General features: G+C 44.8%; 1 protein-coding gene across 2 annotated transcripts in view; it reads left to right on the top strand.

Moving 5' to 3' along the window:
- Window positions 1-22,119, top strand: part of LOC122551842 (ATP-binding cassette sub-family B member 6-like) — a 264,001-nt gene that overhangs the window by 28,320 nt on the left and 213,562 nt on the right. For both annotated transcript variants that reach the window (XM_043694361.2, XM_043694362.2), the window contains exon 3: window positions 19,382-19,519. In XM_043694361.2, coding sequence (XP_043550296.2) covers window positions 19,382-19,519 — 138 coding nt within the window. The remainder of the gene's footprint in view (window positions 1-19,381; window positions 19,520-22,119) is intronic.

The following is a 22,119-nucleotide window of genomic DNA, read 5'->3' as shown; positions in this document are numbered from 1 at the left end:
ATTGGTTCAGCCAATTTTGCGAAATCTGGTATAAAGCTCCGGCTATAGTTGGATAGCCCCAAGACCTTTCTGACTCCCCTTACAAGGTCGTGGCATTCGCTGGATTGCCTTCTTTTGGTCACTTGACATCTTCTTGAGTCCTTGGGACATAAGGTGTCACAGGTATAGGACTTGTGCTTGTCCAATTTGTGCTTTAGCGGGTCTGACTTAATCTTTGAGTGCCAGCTCATGCAACACAAGATATAAAGCTTCCTAGTGTCCTGATTCGGACTCTGAAACAATCAGGATATCGTCCATGTATCGTAGGGCCATACTCCCTTCTGGTATATCTATTTGGTTGAGGATGTTGCTCATCACTCGATGAAAAATCGTGGGGCTATTGTGGAATCCCTGTGGCAGGCGAGTACACATGTACTGCCTGTCCCTCACTGCAAAGGTGAATTTATTCTGGGATCTAGGATGTAGTGGGATGGACCAGGGTCTGTCGGCTATGTCGAATATTGTGAAAGTTTTGTGCTCGGGGCCAATCTGATTGAATTGTGGTGGGGTCTGCTACAATGGGATTTAATTTGGGGGTGACCTTGTTTAGCCCCATATAGTTAATGGCTTCATCACTGGCCATGTTGGGGACTTAGTTGTACTTGTGGTTTCTCTCAGGATTCCCTGTCTCACTAGTCCTTTAACTATCTCCACAACGGCTTCCTCTGCTTCAGGTTTGATTGGGTACTGCTACTGGGACCTATATTCCGGTCCGGGCACCATTATAGGGTCAATCTCGACTAAATCTGTGTCTAGCTTTATCTCTGCCCATGCCTCGGGGATGGAGGCGCAGATGGCTCTGAATCCCCCTTTTTGAGGTTCCAGTCCTTGTAAGTTTCCCACTCTCAGTCTTCTAATCATCCTGTTTTGGCCAGATCAATTTTCCTTTGCACAATCAAGACTTCATATTCCTTCAGGAGATCATTAACCAGAATGGTGCTGACATTATTTTGGCACACACAGATTCTCATAGGGATATGTATATTATTGATTTTCATGAGGGTAGTCTCGCTTGAGTAACCCGATGTCTTATCCCCACCTACCCCGGTAAGGTGGATCATTTTATTTGTGTGGGGTAAGGGTAAGTTGATAGAGTCATAGAGATGTACAGCATGGAAACAGACCCTTCGGTCCAACCCGTCCATGCCGACCAGATATCCCAACCCAATCTATTCCCACCTGCCAGCACCTGGCCCATATTCCTCCAAACCCTTCCTATTCATATACCCATCCAAATGCCTCTCAAATGTTGCAATTGTACCAGCCTCCACCACATCCTCTGGCAGCTCTTTCCATACACGTACCACCCTCTGCGTGAAAAAGTTCCCCCTTAGGATAGATATGGTTGCTCCTGTGTCTACCAACATCTCTCACTACTCCAACTACTGTGAACACATAAATTCTTCCCTCTCCCTTACCCTTACAAACGGCGGCAGCTGGTTGTCAGCTCAGTGGACCTCTGGAGTCCTGCGGTTCCATGGTGTTGTGGGTGTTATTTGGGACCTCCCCCATGCTTTTCTCAGCACACTGCCTCCATATGACCTGCTCTATTGCAGTGGCTGTAGTACTTTACCCTGATCTTTGTACTATTCCCTGCCTGTGGGGCCCGACAGTCTCTGGCAAAGTGTCCCTGTCGGCCACAGTTATAGAGTCATAGAGGCGTACAGCACAGAAAGAGACCCTTTAGGCTGACCAGATATCCCAATCTATTCCCACCTGCCAGCACCTGGCCCATATCCCTCCAAATCCTTTCGATTCATATACCCATCCAGATGCCTTTTAAATGTTGCAATTGTACCAGCCTCCACCACATCCTCTGGCAGCTCTTTCCATACATGTACCACCCTCTAAGTGAAAAAAGTTGCTCTTTAGGTCTCTTTTATATCTTTCCCCTCTCACCTTAAACCTATGCCCTCTAGTTCTGGACTCCCTCACCCCAGGGAAAAGGCTTTGTCCATTTATCTTATCCATGCCCCTCATGATTTTAAACCTCTACAAGGTCACCCCTCAGCCTCCGACACTTCAGGGAAAATAACCCTCGCCTATTCAACCTCTCCCTATAGTTCAAATCCTCCAACCTCCTTGTAAATCTTTTCTGAACTCTTTCAGGTTTCACAATATCCTTCGATAGGAAGGAGACCTGAATTGCACGCAATACTCCAACAGTGGCCTAACCAATGTCCTGTACAGCCGCAACATGACCTCCCAACTCCTGTACTCAATACTCTGACCAATAAAGGAAAGCATACCAAACGCCTTCTTCACTATCCTATCTACCTGTGACTCCACTTTCAAGGAGCTATGAATCTGCACTCCAAGGTCTCTTTGTTCAGCAACACTCTCTAGGACCTTACCATTAAGTGTATAAGTCCTGCTAAGATTTAATTTCCCAAAATGCAGCACCTCCCATTTAAATTAAACTCCATCTGCCACTTCTCAGCCCGTTGGCCCATCTGATCAAGATCCTGTTGTAATCTGAGGTAACCTTTGCTGTCCACTACACCTCCAATTTTGGTGTCATCTGCAAACTTACAAACTATACTTCTTATGCTCACATCCAAATAATTTATATAAATGATGAAAAGTAGCACCAATCCTTGTGGCACTCCACTGGTCACATACCTCCAGTCTGAAAGACAACCCTCCACCAATCTCTGTCTTCTACCTTTGACCAAGTTCTGTATACAAATGGCAAGTTCTCCCTGTATTCAATGAGATCTAACCTTGCTCACTAGTCTCCCTTGGGAACCTTGCCGAATGCCTTACTGAAGTCCATATAGATCACATCTACTGCTCTGCCCTCATCAATCCTCTTTGTTACTTCTTCAAAAAACTCAATCAAGTTTGTGAGACATGACTGCCCATGCACAAAACCATGTTGACTATCCCTAATCAGTCCTTACCTTTCCAAATACATGTACATCCTGTCCCTCAGGATTCCCTCCAACAACTTGCCCACCACTGATGTCAGGCTCACTGGTCCCTGGCTTTTCCTTACCACCCTTCTTAAACAGTGGCACCATATTTGCCAACCTCCAGTCTTCCGGCATCTCACCTATGAATATTGATGATACCAATATCTCAGTAAGCGGCCCAGCAATCACTTCTCTAGCTTCCCACAGAGTTCTCGGGTACACCTGATCAGGTCCTGGAGATTTATCCACTTTTAGGTATTCCAAGACATCCAGCACTACCTCCTCTGTAAAATGGACATTTTGCAAGGTGTTACCATCTATTTCCCTACAGTCTATATCTTCCATGTCCTTTTCCGTAGTAAATACTGATGCAAAATACTCATTTAGTATCTGCCCCATCTCCTGCGGCTCCACACAAAGGCCACCTTGCTGATCTTTGAGAGGCCCTGTTCTCTCCCTAGTTACCTGTTTGTCCTTAATGTATTTGTAAAACCCTTTGGATTCTCCTTAATTCTATTTGCCAAAGCTATCTTATATCCCCTTTTTGCCCTCCTGATTTCCCTCTCAAGTATACTCCTGCTGCCTTTGTACTCTTCTAAGGATTCACTCGCTCTATCCTGTCTATACCTAACTCTGGTCTCCAGCATCTGCAGTCCTCACTTTGGATTCTCCTGCTCCTCGGATGCTGCCTGGCCTGCTGCACCTTTCCAGCACCACACTTTTCAACTCTGGTCTCCAGTATCTGCAGTCCTCACTTTCTCCTATACCTGACATACGCTTCGTTCTTTTTCTGAACGAAACCCTCAATTTCTTTCGGCATCCAGCATTCCCTACCAGCCTTTCCTTTCACCCTAACAGGAATATACTTTCTCTGGACTCTCCTTATCTCATTTTTTTTTTTTTTGAAGACTTCCCATTTTCCAGCTGTCCTTTTACCTGCGAACATCTGCCTCCAATCAGCTTTTGAAAGTTCTTGCCTAATATCGTCAAAATTGGCCTTTCTCCAATTTAGAACTCCAGCTTTTAGATCTGGTCTATCCCTTTCCATCACTATTTTAAAACTAGTGGAATTATGGAGAGTTTAAACTAATTTGGCAGTGGTGTGGGAATCAAAGCCACATATCTGAGAGGGGGGCAATTGCAGATAGATTCGGGAAGGTTTCTCACGCGATGAAATAAAGGGTGCAGTTAAAGTGTGTCTGCTTTAACACTAGGCGTGTCAGAAATAACAGTGATGAACTTAGAGCTTGGATCGGTACTTGGGGCTATGATGTTGTGGCCGTAACAGAGACATGGGTTTAGAACGTTTACAAAGAATAGGGGGTGTGGAAAAAGAGGAGGGGGTGTAGCATTGCTAATCAGAGTGCATCACAGCTACAGAAAGAAAGGTTGTTGAGGAAGGTTTGTCTACTGAGTCAGTATGGGTGGAACAGTAAGGGAGAAGCTGCCACACTGGGGGTTTTCTACAGACCACCTAATAGCAGTTGAGAGATTGAAGAACCCATAGGCCAGCAGATTTTGGAAAAATGCAGAAATAGCAGGGTTGTGGTTATGGGTGACTTCAATTTTGCCAATATCGACTGGAACCTCTTTTGTGCAGATGTTTTGGATGGAGCCGTTTTTGTCAGGTGTGTTCAGGAGGGTTTCCTTGCTCAGTACATAGACGGGCCGACGAGGGGAGAGGGCATTTTGGCTTTGGTGCTCGGCAATGAGCCAGGACAGGGGTCAGATCTCGCGGTGGGAGAACACTTTGGTGACAGTGATCACAACTGCCTCACATTTACCACAACCTTGGAGAGGGAAAGGAGCAGTTACTGCGGGTAGATATTTAATTGGGGGAAAGGAAATTATGACACTATCAGATAGGATTTGGGAACAAAGAAAATTTACAGCCCAGGAACAGGCCCTTCGGCCCTCCAAGCCTGAGCCAATCCAAATGTACTGTCTAAACCTGTCGGTCAATTCCTAAGCATCTATATCCCTCTGCTCCCCACCTACTCTTGCATTTATCAGATGCATCTTAAATGAATCTACCGTGCCTGCCTCTACCACCTCTGTTGGTAACGCGTTCCAAACACCCACCACCCTCTGTATGAAGTACTTACCGCATGTATCCCCCTTAAATTTTCCACCTCTCATGATTGAATCCTTCACCCTGGGGGAAAAAGCTTGTCTCTATCCACCCTATCTGTATCTTCATGATTTTGTAAACCTCAATCAGGTCCCCCCCTCACTCTTTTTTTTTTTTCTCTCTAGTGAAAATAAACCTAACCTACACCACCTTTCTTCATAGCTAGCATCTTCCATACCAGGCAACATCCTCGTAAGCCTTCTCTGCACCCTCTCCAAAGCGTCCACATCCTTTTGGTAATGTGGCGTCCAGAACTGTACACTGTATTCTAAGTGCAGCCGAACCAATGTCTTGTACAATTTTAACATGACTTGCCAGCTCTTATACTCAATACCCCATCCAATGAAGGCAAGCATACTATATGCCTTCTTGACCACTCTATCCACCTGTGCAGCAACCTTCAGGGTACAATGGACCTGCACTCCCAGATCTCTCTGCCAATCAACGTTTCCCAAGGCTCTTCCATTCATTGCATAATTCGCTCTAGAATTAGACTTGCCTAAATGTATCACCTCACATTTGTCTGGATTGAAAGCCATCTGCCACTTTTCCGCCCATCTCTCCAGTTTATCTATATCCTCCTGTATTCTCTGACAGTCCCTTATGCTTTCTGCTACTCCACCAATCTTTGTTTCATCTGCAAACTTGCTGATCATACCAACAGTGCTCTCTTCCAGATCATTTATGTATATTACAAACAACAGTGGCCCCAGCACTGATCCCTGTGGAACACCACTGGTCACCTTTCTCCATTTCGAGAAACTCCCTTCAACTACTACTCTCTGTCTCCTGTTGCTCAACCAGTTCTTTATCCACCTAGCTGGAACACCCTGCACACAATGTGACTTCACTTTCTCCATTGGTCTACAGTGGGGAACCTTATCAAACGCCTTACTAAAGTCCATGTATATGACATCAACAGCCCTTCCTTCATCTATCAACTTGGTCACTTCCTCGAAGAGCTCTATCAAATTGGTAAGGCACGATCTCCCCTGCACAAAACCATGTTGCCTATCACTGATAAGCTCATTCTTTTCTAAATATAAATAGATCCTATCCCTCAGTACCTTCTCCAGCAACTTTCTCACCACCGACGTCAGGCTCACTGGTCTGTAGTTACCCGGAATGTCCCTACTACCCTTCTTGTACAGGGGGACAACATGAACAACCCTCCAGTCTTCTGGCACCTCACCTGTGTTTAAGGATGCCACAAAGATATCTGTCAGGGCCCCAGCTATTTCCTCTCTCGCCTCCCTCAGCAACCTGGGATAGATCCCATCCGGTCCTGGGGATTTGTCCACCTTAATAACCTCTAGCCTACCCAACACATCTTCCCTACTTATGCCAACGTGATCCAGACTAATCAAACTTCTATCTCTCTAATCTCAAGATTCTTCATGTTCCTCTCCTCTGTGAACACTGATGCAAAGTAATCATTCAGAATCTCACCCATTCTGTCAGTTTTGGCACACAGCCTTCCTTCATTACCTTTTGTATCAATCCTTTCTCTAGTTACCCACTTCTTATATAAGAATAAAATGCTTTGGGGTTTTCCTTAATTCTGCTAGCTAAAGCTATTTCATGACCCCTTTTAGCCCGCTTGATTCCTTGTTAAGACTTGTCCTACTCGTCCGATATTCCTCCGGGGCCCGTTCTGTTCTCAGCTGCCTGGACCTTATGTATGCTTCCCTTTTCCTGTTGGCTAGTTGTACAATTTCTCCTGTCATTCACAGTTCACGAATCTTGCCCTTCCTATCCTTTGCTCTCAACAGGACATAGGAGAATGTGAGGACTGCAGATGCTGGAGATCAGAGCTTAAAGTGTCGCTGGAAAAGCACAGCAGGTCAGGCAGCATTAAAGGAACAGGAGAATTGACGTTTCGGGCATAAGCCCTTCTTCAGGAAAGGCAGATGAACTTAGGGCTTGGAGGGCTTATGCCAGAAACATCGATTCTCCTGTTCCTTTGATGCTGCCTGATCTGCTGTGCATTTCCAGCAACACATTTTTAAGCTCTCAGCAGGACATGCCTATCCTGCATTATCTTTAACCGATCTTTGAAAGCCTCCCACATCTCAAATGTGGATTCCCTTCAAATAGCTGTGTCCAATCCACATTTCCCAACTCCTGCCTAATTTTGATATAATTGGCCTTGGCCCAGTTTAGTACTGTTTCCTTGGGACCACTCTCTCTTCTTTATCTACAAGTATCGTAAAACTTACAGAATTGTGGTCACTGTTCCAACAGAAATCCCCCACCGCATCTTCTACCACCTGTCCTGGCTCGTTCCCCAGCACCAGGTCCAATATGGCCCCTTCCCTCGTCAGACTATTGACATACTGCTCTAGAAAACTCCTGGACACTTCGTACAAATTCTACTCCATCCAGACCTCTGACGCTAAGTGTATCCCAGTCAATGTTGGGAAAATTAAAATCTCCCATCACCAGTACCCTATTGCCTCTACATCTATTCACAGTCTGTTTACCTATTTATTCTTCTACCTCACGCTCACTGTTGGGGCTGTATTCCCGGCCTCCCAACAATATAACTGGAACCTCATTTCTCCGCTCCACCCATAAGGCCTCACTACCCAAGATCGCCATAGTGTCCTCCTTTAGCACAGCCGTCATATCGTCCCTGACCAGCAATGCAACTCCACCCCCTCTTTTACTTCTCTCCCTGTCCTGTCTTAAACATCTATATCCTGGAACATTCAGTTCCTCATCATCATGCCCTTCCTTCAACCAAGTCTCTGTGATGGCAATAATGTCAGACTCCCAGGCACCAATCCAAGCCCTAAGTTCATCTGCCTTACACACTATACTCCTTGCATTAAAGTAAATGTATTTCAGGCCACCAGTTCTTTTGTACTCACCTGCTCTCTGCCTATTCTTCCCTTTATTAGTGCTATCTTCATAATTTTTACACTCTGCAGTCTCCACCTCGCTGCCTACATGATTTCTCTTCTGGTTCCTAGTCCCCTGCCACATTAGTTTAATACTTCCCCAACAGCAGTAGCAAAAACTCCCCCAAGGACATTGGTTTCAGTCTGGTTCAGATGTAGACCGTCCATTTTGTAATAGTCCCACCTTCCCCAGAACCGGTCCCAATGTCCAACAAATCTGAACCCCTCCCTCCTGCACCATCTCTCAAGCCACGTGTTCACCCTACCTATTTTTTCATTTCTGCACTGGTAGTATTCCCGAGATCACTACCTTTTGAGGTCCTCCCCTTTAACTTTTTTTCTCTCCTAGCTCCCTGAATTCTTCTTTCAGGACCTCCTCTTGCTTTCTACTTTATATCGTTGATGCCTATATGCACCAAGCCAACTGGCTGTTCACCCTCCCCTTTTAGAATGCTCTGCAGCCGATCGGTGACATCCCTGACCCCAGCACCATACCTTCCGGGAGTCCCGTTTTTGGCCACAGAACCGCCTATCTACTCCCCTCACAATAGAATCCCCTATGACCATGGCCCTACGAGTCTTTTTCCCACCCTCCTGAACAGCAGTGCCCGCCACGGTGCCATGATCTTTACAACTGCTGCCCTCCCCTGGTGTGCCATCTCCCCCAACAGTATCCAAAACGGTACACCTGTTTTGGAGGGAGATGACCGCAGGAGACACCTGCACTGCCTTCCTACTCTTCTTCTGTCTTTTGGTCACCCATTCACTCTGTCCCTCAGCAATCCTAACCTGTGGTATGACCAGTTCACTAAACGTGCTATCCACAACCCCCCCAGCATCACGGATGCTCCACAGTGAGTCCATCCACAGCTCCAGAGCCGTCATGCGGTCAAACAACAGCTGCAGCTGGACACACTTCTTGCAAGTGTAAGAGTCAGCAACGTCAGACACGTTCCTAAGCTCCCACATCAAGCAAGAGTCACATGGCACCGCTCTGAGGTCCCCTGCCATTGGAAGCTTAGCTTTATATTTATCTAACTAAAACCAAACAATGCATTTAAATAAATGAAAAAGAAATAAAAGCCTTACCTTACAGGGTCTTTTTCTTCCTGTTAGGTGGGGAGCCCGGGAGGGAGATACTACACGTGTATTTAGCCACTGCCCAAATATAAATTAAGCCCTTACCTTCCCGGCAGCTTCACTCCTCACCACTTTGGCAAAACGGAGGCCTGACTCCCGAGGTAAGTCCCTTTCTATGTGAGAAAACTCACTCTTCCTGGCAGCCCTCTCTTCACTCCTCCTCCTTCTCTCCTCGCTGGTCTGGTAAAATGGGAAGTACAGACTGGGAGCAATTGTTCCATAGAAAGGAAACAGCAGACATGTGGTGACTGTTTAAGGAGCAGTTGTTGCGAGTGATGCATGCATTTGTCCCTCTGAGACAGGTAAGAAGGGGTAAGGTTAAGGAACCTTGGATAACAAGAACAGAGGAGCTTCTTGTCAAAAGGAAGAAGGCAGCTTACGTAAGGTGGAGGAAGCAAGGATCTAGCACACCTTTTTAGAGGATTACAGGCTTGCTAGAAAGGAGCTCAGAAATGGACAGAGGAGAGCCAGGAAGGAGCACAAAGGCTTGGCAGGAAGGATTAGGGAGAACCCAAAGGCATTCTACTCCTACGTGAGGAATAAGAGAATGACCAGGGAGAAGGTAGGGCCGATCAGGGATAGCGGAGGGAACTTGTGCGTGGAGTCTGAGCAGATAGGGGAAGCCCTAAATGAGTTTTTTGTTTTGGTTTTCACTAAGGAAAGGGACCTTGTTGTGAATGAGAACTTTGAGGAGATGGGATACAGTCTTGACCAGATCAAGATTGATGAAGTTGACGTGCTGGAAAGTTTAGCAAAGATTGATCAGTTCCCAGGGCCAGACCAGATTTATCCCAGGCTGCTCCAAGAAAGGAGGTTGCTAAGCCACTGGTGAAGGTTTTTGCTTCCTCACTCTCCACGAGAATCGTACTGGAGGATTGGAAGGAAGTGAATGTTCCTCTTTTCAAGGTGGGTAATAGGGAAATCCCTGGCAATTACAGACCAGTCAGTTTTGCGTCTGTGGTCAGCAAAGTATTGGAAAGAATTCTGAGGGCTAGGATTTATGACTATTTGGCAAAGCATAGTGTGATTAAAGGCAGTCAGCATGGCTTCGAGGGGCATGTCATGCCTTACAAATCTTATTGAGTTCTGTGACGAGGTGACCAGACCGGTCGAGCAGTGGATGTGGTGTATATGGACATCAGCAAGGCATTTGATAAGGTTCCCATGGTTGGCTCATTCATAGAGTCAGGAAGTATGGGATACAGGGAGATTTGGATTCAAAATTGGCTGGCTGACAGAAGGCAGAGAGTGTTGTAGATGGAAAGTATTCTGCCTGGAGGTCAACGTTGAGTGGGGTCCCACAGGGCTCTGTTCTTGGGCCTCTGCTCTTTGTAGTTTTTATAAATGACTTGGATGAGGAGGTTGAGGGGTATGTTAGTAAATTTGGTGATGACACAAAGGTTGGCAGTGTCGTTGATAGTATCGAGGGCTATTGCAGGCCGCAGCGTGACATAGACAGGATGCAGAGCTGGGCTGAGAAATGGCAGATGGAGTTCGACCTGGATAAATGTGAAGTGATGCATTTTTAGAAGGTTGAACTCGCATGCTGAATATAGGATTAAAAGACAGTGTGGAGGGACAGAGGGATCTTGGTGCTCGGACTTTTCTCTCTGGACAGAAGGAGGAAGAGAGGTGATCGAGGTGTACAAGCTAATGAGAGGAATGGATAGAGTCAATAGCTAGAGACTTCCCCAGAGCAGGATTGACTGGCATGAGGGGTCATAGTTTTAAGATATTAGGAGAAAAGTATAGAGGGGACCTCTGTGGAAGGTTCTTTACGCCGAGAGTTGTGAATGCATGGAATGCGTTGCCAGCGGTGATGGTGGGAACAGTCATTAGGGATATTTAAGTGACTGCTGGACATGCACATGGATAGTAGTGAATTGAGGGGTGTGTAGGTTATTTTATCTTGCATTAGGATTAATCCTTGGCACAACACCATTGGCCAAAGGGCCTGTTCTGTGCTGTACTTGTCTATAGACGCTGGCCCCAAAGTGCTCCCCCGCTGATACCTCAGTCACCTGCCCTGCCTTATTTCCCAAAAGTAGGTCAAGTTTTGCACTTTCTCATCCACCTATTGAATCAGAATTTTCTTGTACACACTAAACAAATTCCTCTTCATCTAAACCCTGAACACTATGGCAGTCCCACTCAATGTTTTGAAAGTTAAAATCCCCTACCATAACCACCCTATTATTTTACAGATAACTGAGATCTCCTTACAAATTTGTTTCTCAATTTCCCTCTGACTATTAGGGGATCTTTAATACAATCCCAATAAGGTGATTATTTCTTAGTTCCATCCATATAACTTCCCTGGATATATTTCCGGGAATATCCTCCCTAAGTACAGCTGTAATGCTATCCCTTATCAAAAATGCCACTCCCCCCTCCTCTCTTGCCTCCCTTTCTGTCCTTCCTGTAGCATTTGTATCCTGGAGCATTAAATTGCCAGTCCTGTCCATCCCTGAGTCTCACTTCTGTAATTGCTACGATATCCCAGTCCCATGTTCCTAACCATGCCCTGAGTTCTTCTGCCTTCCCTGTTATGCATCTTGCATTGAAATAAATGCAGTTTAATTCATCAGTCCTATCTTGTTCACTGCTTTGTCCCTGTCTGCCCTGACTGTTTGACTCACTTTTTTGTTCTCAACTGTACCAGTCTCAGATTGATCTCTTTCCTCACTATCTCCCTGGGTCCCATCCCTCCTACCTTTTACTAGTTTAAATCCTCCCGAGCAACTCTAGCAAATCTCCCTGCCAGTATATTAGTCCCCTTCCAATTTAGGTGCAACTTGTCCTTATCCAGGTCACTTCTACCCCAAAAGAGATTCCAATGATCCAGAAATGTGAATCATTCTCCCATACACCAGCTCCTCAGCTATGCATTCATCTGCTCTATCCTCCTATTCCTGCCCTCACTAGCTCGTAGCACCAGGAGTAATCCAGATATTACTACTCTTGAGGACTTCCTTTTTAAATTCCTGCCTAACTCTCCGTAATCTCCATTCAAAATCTCGATCTTTTCCCTTCCTATGTCGTTGGTTCCAATGTGTACAATGACCTCTTGCTGGCCCCTCTTCCCCCGTGAGAACATCCTGCCCCTTCTCTGAGACATCCTTGATCCTGGCACCAGGGAAGCAACACACCATTTTGATTTTTCACTGCTGGCCACAGAAACGTCTGTCTGTACCTCGGACTAAAGAGTCTCCTAACACAATTGATCGCTTGAAACCCGACGTACCTCTCATTACATAGGAGGCAGTCTCAATACCCAAAACCTGGCTGTTTGTGTTATGTTTCCCTGAGAATCCATCACCCCCTATATTTTCCAAAACAGAATACTTGTTTGAAATGGGGATAGCCACAGAAGACTCTTGTACTACCTGCCTACCTCTCTTACCTTTCCTGGAATTTAACCCATCTATGTGACTGTATCTGAGACTCTTCTCCCCCCCCCCCCCCCCCCTTGCTCTTGTAAACTCCTCATTGCCTCTAAATGCCTTTCCAACCAATCCATTCGATCTGAGAGGATTCACAACCAACGGCATTTATTGCAGATATAATCCTCAGTAATCCGTAAACTCTCCCTAAACTCCCACATCCGACAAGAGCATATCACTCTACTAAGGGCCATTTTTGCTTTTTTGTGACAGGATAGTTTGGTTCTGCCTACACCTCCGTTCCGGTAGGCTGCTCTGTCGGGTTTTGTTTTTATTGCGGGAGCTTCTGCCTCCTAACCCGCTAGCCCACTCTACCGGGTCGTCGTAATTTTGTGACCATATTACTCCCATTTTCAGGATGGATTGATGGGTGATAGAGAGCCCATCTCTGAAAGCCTGAATGAATGCCCGATACCCATGATCTGGGTTTGCTTGTCCTGAGCACTCCTGGTATACCCTAAATAAAGGGTGGCATGGTGGCTCAGTGGTTAGCACTGCTGCCTCACAGCATCAGGATCCAGGTTCGATCTCAGCCTCTGGTGACTGTGTGGAGTTTGCACATTCTCCCTGTGTTTGCGTGCGTTTCCTCCCACAGTCCAAAGATGTGCAGGTCAGGTGAATTGGCCATGCTAAATTGCCCATAGTGTTAGGGGCATTAGTCAGAGAAATGGGTCTGGGTGGGTTTCTCTTCGGAGGGTTGGTGTGGACTTGTTGGGCCGAAGGGCCTGTTTCCACACTGTAGGGAATCTAATCTAATCCAATTGTTCCCCATACTCGAGCTCCTTCCCCTTTCTTCATCTGTTCTGTTAGCGCTAGTTTGTCTGCCTTTTATTTCTCAATAAGGGAACCTGCAGTATCCCCTTTAAAATCCTGACCTGCCATCTTGCAAATTGTGTACCCTTGGATACCACCAACAGTAAAGTGTCCTTAACCACTGGGGACTTCTCTATCCCCTGGCCAATAATACTGTCCCAGCACCATCTGTCCGGTCGTAGCAGCCTCCTAGCAAGGTGTGCTCTGTACCAGTGGGATTTCTCTACCCTCCCGGCCACCACTACTGTTCCAACACCACCCGATAGGCCTAGAAATCTACCTCTAGCCCGGTGTGCCCTCTACCCTCCCGGCCACCGCCACTATTCAAGCTCTGTCGTTCTACTACAGACTGACAGGTACCATAGTTATTCATAGTGTCCACACTTCCCACCTTGATAATGTGCTGCTCCTCTGGAATTTGGCTCTTGGTCAGAGTGATCAGATCCTTTTTCCTCACCAATTCAGTTTAAAACACAATAACAGTCAGCACCCGACCTTCGATTAGGCTCTAACTGGACTCTGTGTTGCTCGCCCCTACAGGGTCCAATGTTACCCAACTTTGCCACTTGGGCTTCACAACTCCTAGTGCCCTTGGCACTTCCATTTCCAACCATTATGTGCCAGGTGTGGGAGGCTATTCCTCTTAACAACCAGTTTAGGGCAGTGTTTTTGAGGCAGGCACTACCTTGTCCTCTGGTTGTTTCAGCACAAGCAGCTGGTTATCACGCCGGTTAGTACACTTTCTCATTAACGCTCCACAGGCATGCACTGATGCACAACCGAGTACTATCACACCAGTTACAATGTATACCCTTTTAAACTGTGTCTTTGGCCCGGTCTGACTCTTCCCGTTTGCACATTCAAAGTGTCACTTACCTGGCTCCCCGATTGTTGCCTTTGACCAGAACACCAGGAATAGGAGACCCTGCTCACACTGCCAATTGTTGTGGGGAAAATCACCAGTCTCTGAGTCAGAATCTGGATTCATTGACAGAGTTTATTGTACAAAGAAACCGGAGCTCCAGAGAGAGAGAGACGTTCATCAGTAAAGTTGTCAGCTGTGAGCCCCTCTCACTCTGAGCACATGTCATGATATTTTATACATTTTGTGGTACAATAGTTCGAGTCTTTATTTGTACAGCATGGTTTGTTTACAAAAAACATTCCAAAATCCTTGTCACTTTCAGTGGTCGTGACCATTCTTCCAGAGAAGAAAGATAGTTATCCATTACAGCCGATCTGAAGTATTAACACTTATATACCAGCAGTCTAAGGTAGTTAACATTTCTATTGAAGGTGGTGGCTGGACTCAGACACCTTGGTGGGCAGTAGACATTACTGATGTATATTCTTCCCCACACACCTTAAACTAATCATCTATGCTCTGTGTCAATTTAGCCTCAGGCAGTATCTGTGTATGCTTTGCTGTATTTTTCCATGTAATGACTCAGCAGCCATCTTGTGTGCCAAGTGACCAATTTATGGCTCAGTGGCCATCTTGTATCTGTATGCCCCGTGTCAGCATGTCCCGTGTCAACTCCCACTTCAGACTGTAACTATTTAGTGCCAAAAGGATCAGCAATTAAACAGAAAATGCTGGAAATAATCAGATCAGGCAACATTATGGAGAGAATAAGATCCTATCCTGTATGGTTTGTGATCTTGCATTAGTTCTAGATGCAAGATTTTGTATCTCTATTCAGTGCCTTGAACCTCAGTAGCAAGATTTAATTCTGGAGGGAGATTAGACAGTGAAGTGAAACAGCTGTCGTCTTTTTTGGGGAACGGTCTCTGATCTCTTGCAGCATGAATTGTTTTGGAAAATGTTTCAGCTACTATTTACCTTGCAGCAGAAGAGAAGATATTGAGTATATGGGCGCACAATTGAGAATAAGCTACTCTATCCCTTGAGACTGCTCCACCACTGAATAAGATTGTAACTTCAAATCCATGTTCTCAGATAGCCATGATAACCTTTCAACCCTTAACAGGAATCTGTCTACTTCTGCCTTCAAAATATTCTCAGATTCTCTTCCTAAAAAGGTGGCAGAGGGGTCATAATGATAGTGGTACAATTGCTGGACTATTAATCCAGAGACCCTCGTAATGTTCTGGGGACATGGTTCAAATCCTGCCATGGCAGATGGTAGAATTTGAATTCAATAAATATCTGAATTCGGAATATAATAGAACATGGAACATAGAACAGAGCAGAGCAGGCCCTTCAGCCCTTGATGTTGCGTCGACCTGTGAATTCATCTAAGCTCATCCCCTACACTATCCCATCATAATCCATGTGCTTATCCAAGGATTGTTTAAATCTCCCTAATGTGGCTGAGTTAACTACATTGGCAGGCAGGGCATTCCAAGCCCTTACCACTCTCTGATTAAAGAACCTGCCTCTGACATTGTCTTAAATCTATCACCCCTCAATTTGTAGTTATGCCTCCTCGTACAAGCTGACATCATCATCCTAGGAAAAAGACTTTCACTGTCTACCCTCTGATCATCTTGTATGTCTCTATCAAATCCCGTCTTAGCCGCCGCCTTTCCAATGAGAACAGATCCAAGTCTCTCAGCCTTTCCACATAAGAGCTTCACTCCAGACCAGGCAACATCCTGGTAGATCTCCTCTGCACCTTTTCCAATGCTTCCATATCCATCCTGTAATGGGGCTAACAGAACTGTAAACAATATTCTAAGTGCGGCCGCACTAGCGTTTTGTATAGTTGCAGCACGACGTCATGGCTCTGGAACTCAATCCCTCTACTAATAAAACCTAACACGCTGTTTGCCTTCTTAACCGCATTATCAACCTGGGTGGCAACTTTCAGGGATCTGTGCACATGGACTCCAAGATCCCTCTGCACATTCACACTATCTAGAATCTTTCCATTGATCCAGTACTCTGCATTCGTGTTATTCTTCCCAAAGGGAATCCCCTCACATTTAGCTGCATTGAACTCCATTTGCCACCTGTCAACCCAATTCTGCAGTTTATTCAAGTCCCTCTGCAACCTGTAACATTCTTTCACACTGTCCACTACTCCACCGACTTTAGTGTCATCTGCAATCTTACTAACCCATCCACCTATGCCTGTGTCTAAGTCATTTATAAAAATGACAAACAGCAGTGGTCCCAAAACAGATCCTTGTGCCACACCACTAGTAACCGGATTCCAGGCTGAATATTTTCCATCAACCACCACTCGCTGCCTTCTTTCAGAAAGCCAATTTCTAATCCAAACTGCTAAATCACCCTCAATCCCATGCCTCTGCATTTTCTCCAACAGCCTAACACGTGGAACCTTATCAAAGGCCTTAGTGGAGTCCATGCACATCACATCAACTGCCCTTCCCTCATCCACATGCTTGGTCACCTCAGAAAACTCAATGAGGTTTGTGAGACATGACCTGCCTTGACAAAATCATGTTGACTATCTGAAATCAAATTGTTGCTTGCTAGATGATTATAAATCCTTTCTCTTATAAACCTTTCCAAAACTTTTCCTACAACAGAAGTAAGGTTCACCTTTCTATAATTACCTGGGTCATCTCTATTGCCCTTTTTTTTTGAATAAGGGCACAACATTTGCAATCCTCAGGTACTAAACCTGTAGGCATTGACTCAAAGATCAAAGCCAAAGGCTCCGCCATTTCCTCCCTAGCTTCCCAGAGAATCCTCAGATAAATCCCATCCAGCCCAAGGGACTTACCTACTTTCACTCCTAGAATTAATAACACCTCTTCATAACTAACCACGATCCTTTCTAGTCTAATATCTCTTATCTCATTCTCTCCTCTATAATATTCTGCTTTTCCTGAGTGAAAATCGATGAGAAATATTTGTTTAGCACCTCTCAGATCTCCACCGGGTCCACACTCAACTTCCTACTTCTGTCTTGGACTGGCCATATTCCTACCCTAGTCATCCTTTTATTCCTCACATATCTGTAGAAAGCTTTAAGGTTCTCCTTTTATTCTATTTGCTAAAGACCGTTTGTGTCCTCTCTTTGCTCTTCTTAACTCTCTCTTTAAATCCTTCTGAGCTGATCTGTAACTTTCCATCACCTCATCTGAACCATCTTGTCTCATTAACACAGAAGCGTCCTTCTTCCGCTTAACAAGAGATGCAATTTCTGTAGTAAACCACGGCTCCCTTGCCTTATCACTTCCTCCCTGCCTGACTGGGACATACCTATCAAGGACACGCAATATCTGTCCCTTAAACCAGCTCCACATTTCCATTGTCTGCATCCCCTGCATTTTGCTACCTAATTCTATACATCCTAAGTCTTGCATAATCGCGTTATAATTGCCCTTGCACCATCGATTAACTCTTGCCCTGTGGCAGGTACCTATCCCTGGTGATGGTGATCATGAAACCATTGCCGATTGTTGTAAAAACCCATCTGGTTCACTAATGTCATTTAGGGAAGGAAACTGCCATCCTTATCTGGTCTGGCCCATGTGACTCCAGACCCACAGCAATGTGGTTGACTTTTAACTACCCTCTGGGCAATAAATGCATCATAATCAGCGATGCCCTCATCCAGTGAATAACTTTTTAAAAAGGTTCAAAGTTCCATGACCCTCTGAGAGGAAAAGCTAAATCACCTCGTCTCTGATGTTTAAACAGTGACCATATAGTTGTAGATTCTTCCATATCCTATTCACATCTACTTTGTCAAGACACTTCTGGATTTTATGTTTCAATCAACTCCCCTACTGCGCTTCTTAACTACAGCTGATACAAGCCTAGCCTGTCTGACCTCTCCTTAGAAGACAACCTTCCAGGTCCAGATATTAGTCAAACTTCTAAACTGCCTACAGCACATATACTAGCTACCTTTCTTCAATAAATACGTTGAACAAGATTCCAAAGGTAGTCTCACCAGGATGCTGTGTAACTGAAGGACAGCCTCCTCCATTTTGTAAAAATGTAGAACTGCAGATGCTGGAAATTTGAAACCGTTTTGATTAAGGATAACTGGACTCAAAGCATTATCTCTGCTCCTCTCTCTACAGAGGCTGCCATTCAACCCATTGAATCTCTACTGATTTTTTTTTTGTTTTCAAATGTCAATCCAGCTGTTCCAATCCCTTCCTGTTTCATTATCCCCATAACTTTAAGTATTTATTCAGTTCTCTGTTGAAAATTACTGTTGAATCACACTTTTTTGATCTGAACCAATCATTGCATTAAATATATTGCAGCAGGTTTTAATCTGTGGCATCTAGTTATTATCTCTTCAGCCATTGGGAAAAGCTTCTTGGATTAGATTACTTTAGTGTGGAAACAGGCCCTTTGGCCCAAGAAGTCCGCACTGACCCTCCGAAGAGCAACCCACCCAGACCCATTTCTCTACATTTACCCCTACACCTAACACTGCGGGCAATTTAGCATGGCCAATTCACCTAACCTGCAGGTTTTTGGACTGTGGGAGGAAACCAGAGCACCTGGAGGAAACCCATGTAGACACAGGGAAAATGTGCAAACTCTACACCGACATTTGCCTGAGGCAGGAATTCAACCCGGGTCTCTGGAGCTGTGAGGCAGCAGTGCTAACCACTGTGCCACCCCATTTACTCAATATAATAAAGTAATGCATGATTTTTTTTGTCCTCCGTATTAAATTTTCTCTACGCCTTCTTTGCTCCAAGGAGAATAAACCCGGTTGCCCCGGTCTTACACTTTTAATTCCTGATCCCTAGAACCTCTAGTAAATCTCTTCTAATACCTTCTCCAAAGCCTCATGAATCCTCAAGTGTAGTATCCAAGATTGAACATACTGCACAAACTGCATTAGTGTTTCATGTAGGGTTTAGCATTGCTTCCTGAATCTATGCTTCTCTTTACAAAGCCCAAGATCCGATATGTTTCAATCATTGCTTTATTCGTCCATATTTGCACAGTTGTTGCTGGTCCTATTATGTTTCCAGACTGTTCATTCTTATTGCTCTTAATTAATGGCTGACATTTTGTTTGTTTTGCAGGTACACTTTAGTTTGTGGATGGTACGATATATCTGTACATTTCTGCTCTTTGTCCTTGGACTGAAGGCACCAGGTTTGCCTCGAAGACCTTATATGCTCATGATTAATGAGGATGAACGAGATGTTGAATACAGCCAGGTAAGATAATAGAAAAAGATTGGATTTATTTGGCATTTTTTACAATCTCAATAAGCAGCTTTAGAAAAGCAAGTTCCCACAAACAGCATTGAGGTGGTTACAAATTTTTTTTAAGCTGTTAGTTAGATGATTGAAATTTGGCTAAGTCACCGAAGAGAACTCCCCCGATCATCTTTGCACCATGCCATTGATCTTTTATTAGGAGAAAGTGAGGACTGCAGATGCTGGAGATCAGAGCTTAAAAATGTGTTGCTGGAAAAGCGCAGCAGGTCAGGCAGCAACAACAGAACAGAAGAATCAACGTTTTGGGCATTAGCCCTTCTTCTTTGGTCTTTTATGCCCACTTGAGAGGGTAAACAGGGCTTTAGTTTAATTTTGTGTCAAAAAGACTGCATCTCCAAACCCTGCTGAGCTGGAGTGGATTGAATTGAATTTAATTAAATTGATGAAGGGCTTTGTCCGAAACGTTTTTTTAAAATTTTTTTTTTAAATTTTGTTTTCCTGCTCCTCGGATACTGCCTGACCTGCTGTGCTTTTCCAGTGCCACTCTAATGTAAACTCTTGTTATCATGTGTACCAAGGCATAGTGAAAAACTTTCTCTTGCAAGCAATACAGGTAGATCAGAGTTAAGTAGCATAGATGAGTAAATAATAGGTAAACAGCGGCAAAAACAAAAACACAGGTATGGGCGAATGTTAAGAGTTTGTAAGTCCAATCAGTATTCAAACAACTGTAGGGTAGCAACTGTTTCAAAATTGGCTGGTGCGTGTGTTCAGGCTTCTGTACCTTCTCCCCAGAGGTTTAGAAAACATTTGCCAGGGTGGAATGGATCTTTGAGAATGCTGGCGGTCTTTCCTTGACAGTGGGTCTGGTAGGTGGATTCTATAGATGGGAGGTTGGCCTTTGTGATTGTCCGGGCCGAGTTCACCACTCTCTGTAACCGTCTCCAATCTTGAATGGTATAGTAGCCATACCAGGTAGTGATACATCCAGACAGGATGCTCTCGATGGCGCACCTATAAAAGTTGAAACTTTATTGCTGGAACAGCACAGCAGGTCAGGCAGCATCCAGGGAACAGGAGATTCGACGTTTCGGGCACAGGCCCTTCTTCAGGAATTGTAGAGAGAGGCAGAGAGCTTCTTCAAGGAAGGCATCCTTGTAAGTTGGCACCTATAAAAGTTGGCAAGGGTATTCACTATCATGTCAAATTTTCTCAGCTGCTTGAGGAAAATACGTCGTTGGGCCTTTGTAACCAGTGCGTCCACATGAAGAGTCCAAGAAAGCTTGTTGTGGATGACCACTCCCAGGATCTTGACATTCTCCACTTGTTCCACCTCTGTGCTGTCAATGTGTAGGGGGGGCATGAGTAACATCCCACTGAAAGTCAATAATGAGTTCCTTGTTTTGCTGGCATTGAGAGTTAGGTTGTTCTCAGTCCACCATTTTTCCAGTCTTCCACCTCCTGTCTGTATTATGTCTCGTCGTCATCTGAGATTCAACCAACTATGGTAGTGTCATCAGCGAACTTGTAAATGGCATTAGTCTGGTATTTGGCGATACAGTCATGGCTATACTGTGAGTACAGTGGGGGGGCTGAGTGTTGAGTGTTAGTGATAATGAAATATTGTCCCCAATCTTCACTGATTGTGGCGTGTGGGTCAGGAAACTGAGGATCCAGTTAGAGATTGGGGTTTAGTCCGGGATCTCTAAGTTTAGATCAGTCTTGAGGGGATTGGAATGTCAACTGGACTTGGAATTCAAAAGATTTTGATTTGGAGCTTAAACATATGACCTCTTGACTTGCAAGGAATGGTGTGATCGCTGAACCAAAACCCAAAATACTTGGATTAAGTGCCATTATTTGGTAAATAATGTATGGTTATTTTTGGCATCTTGCTGTTCATATAACCTGATTCTTAAGTGTATTTAAATATTTATTTACTTGTCAATTGCTTAGAGGTATTTGAGATGTGTGTTTACAATATATAAAAGTTAGATCCCTTTCTTAGAGGATGAATAAAAACGTATTGTACACTAGAAAGGTCTTTTTTTCAATACTCATTCTACTCATTTTAAAGGATGAAGAAAATTTGAAGATCAGATCAGATGATTTCATTCTTTCAGAATGTTTCCCTCTCCATTACAGCTTTCGATCAGAACTTAGAGACAGAGCTTTCTTTAATTCACTCCTGGGACATGGACATAGCTCTATTGCCTGTCCCTAGTTTCCCTTGAGAAGGTGGTGGTGAACTGCCTCCTTGACCTGCTATACATAGGTCCACAATTCCCTCTAAGGACGGAATTCCAGGATTTTGACTCTGTGACAGTGAAGGAATGGCACTGTATTTTCAAGTCAGGAGGGGGAGTGGCTTGGAGAGGAACTTACACAGGAACACCGCCATCTGCAACTGCTTCTCTTGACCTTCTAGATCAAGGTGTGTGTGGGTTTGGAATGTACTGTCTCAAGATCTTTGGTGAATTGCTGCCATGCATCTTGTAGCTAGTACATGCTGCTGCTACTGAGCGTTGGTGGTGGGAGTGGATGCTTGTGGGTATGCTGCTAGTCAAGTAGGCTATTTTGTCTTGGATGGTGCCAAA

Source organism: Chiloscyllium plagiosum, unplaced genomic scaffold (assembly GCF_037043375.1).
Source record: "Chiloscyllium plagiosum isolate Xiang-an unplaced genomic scaffold, Cpla_swu_hap1 HiC_scaffold_7, whole genome shotgun sequence".
Classification (NCBI taxonomy): Eukaryota; Metazoa; Chordata; class Chondrichthyes; order Orectolobiformes; family Hemiscylliidae; genus Chiloscyllium; species Chiloscyllium plagiosum.
This window is presented reverse-complemented; position numbering and strand designations above follow the sequence as displayed.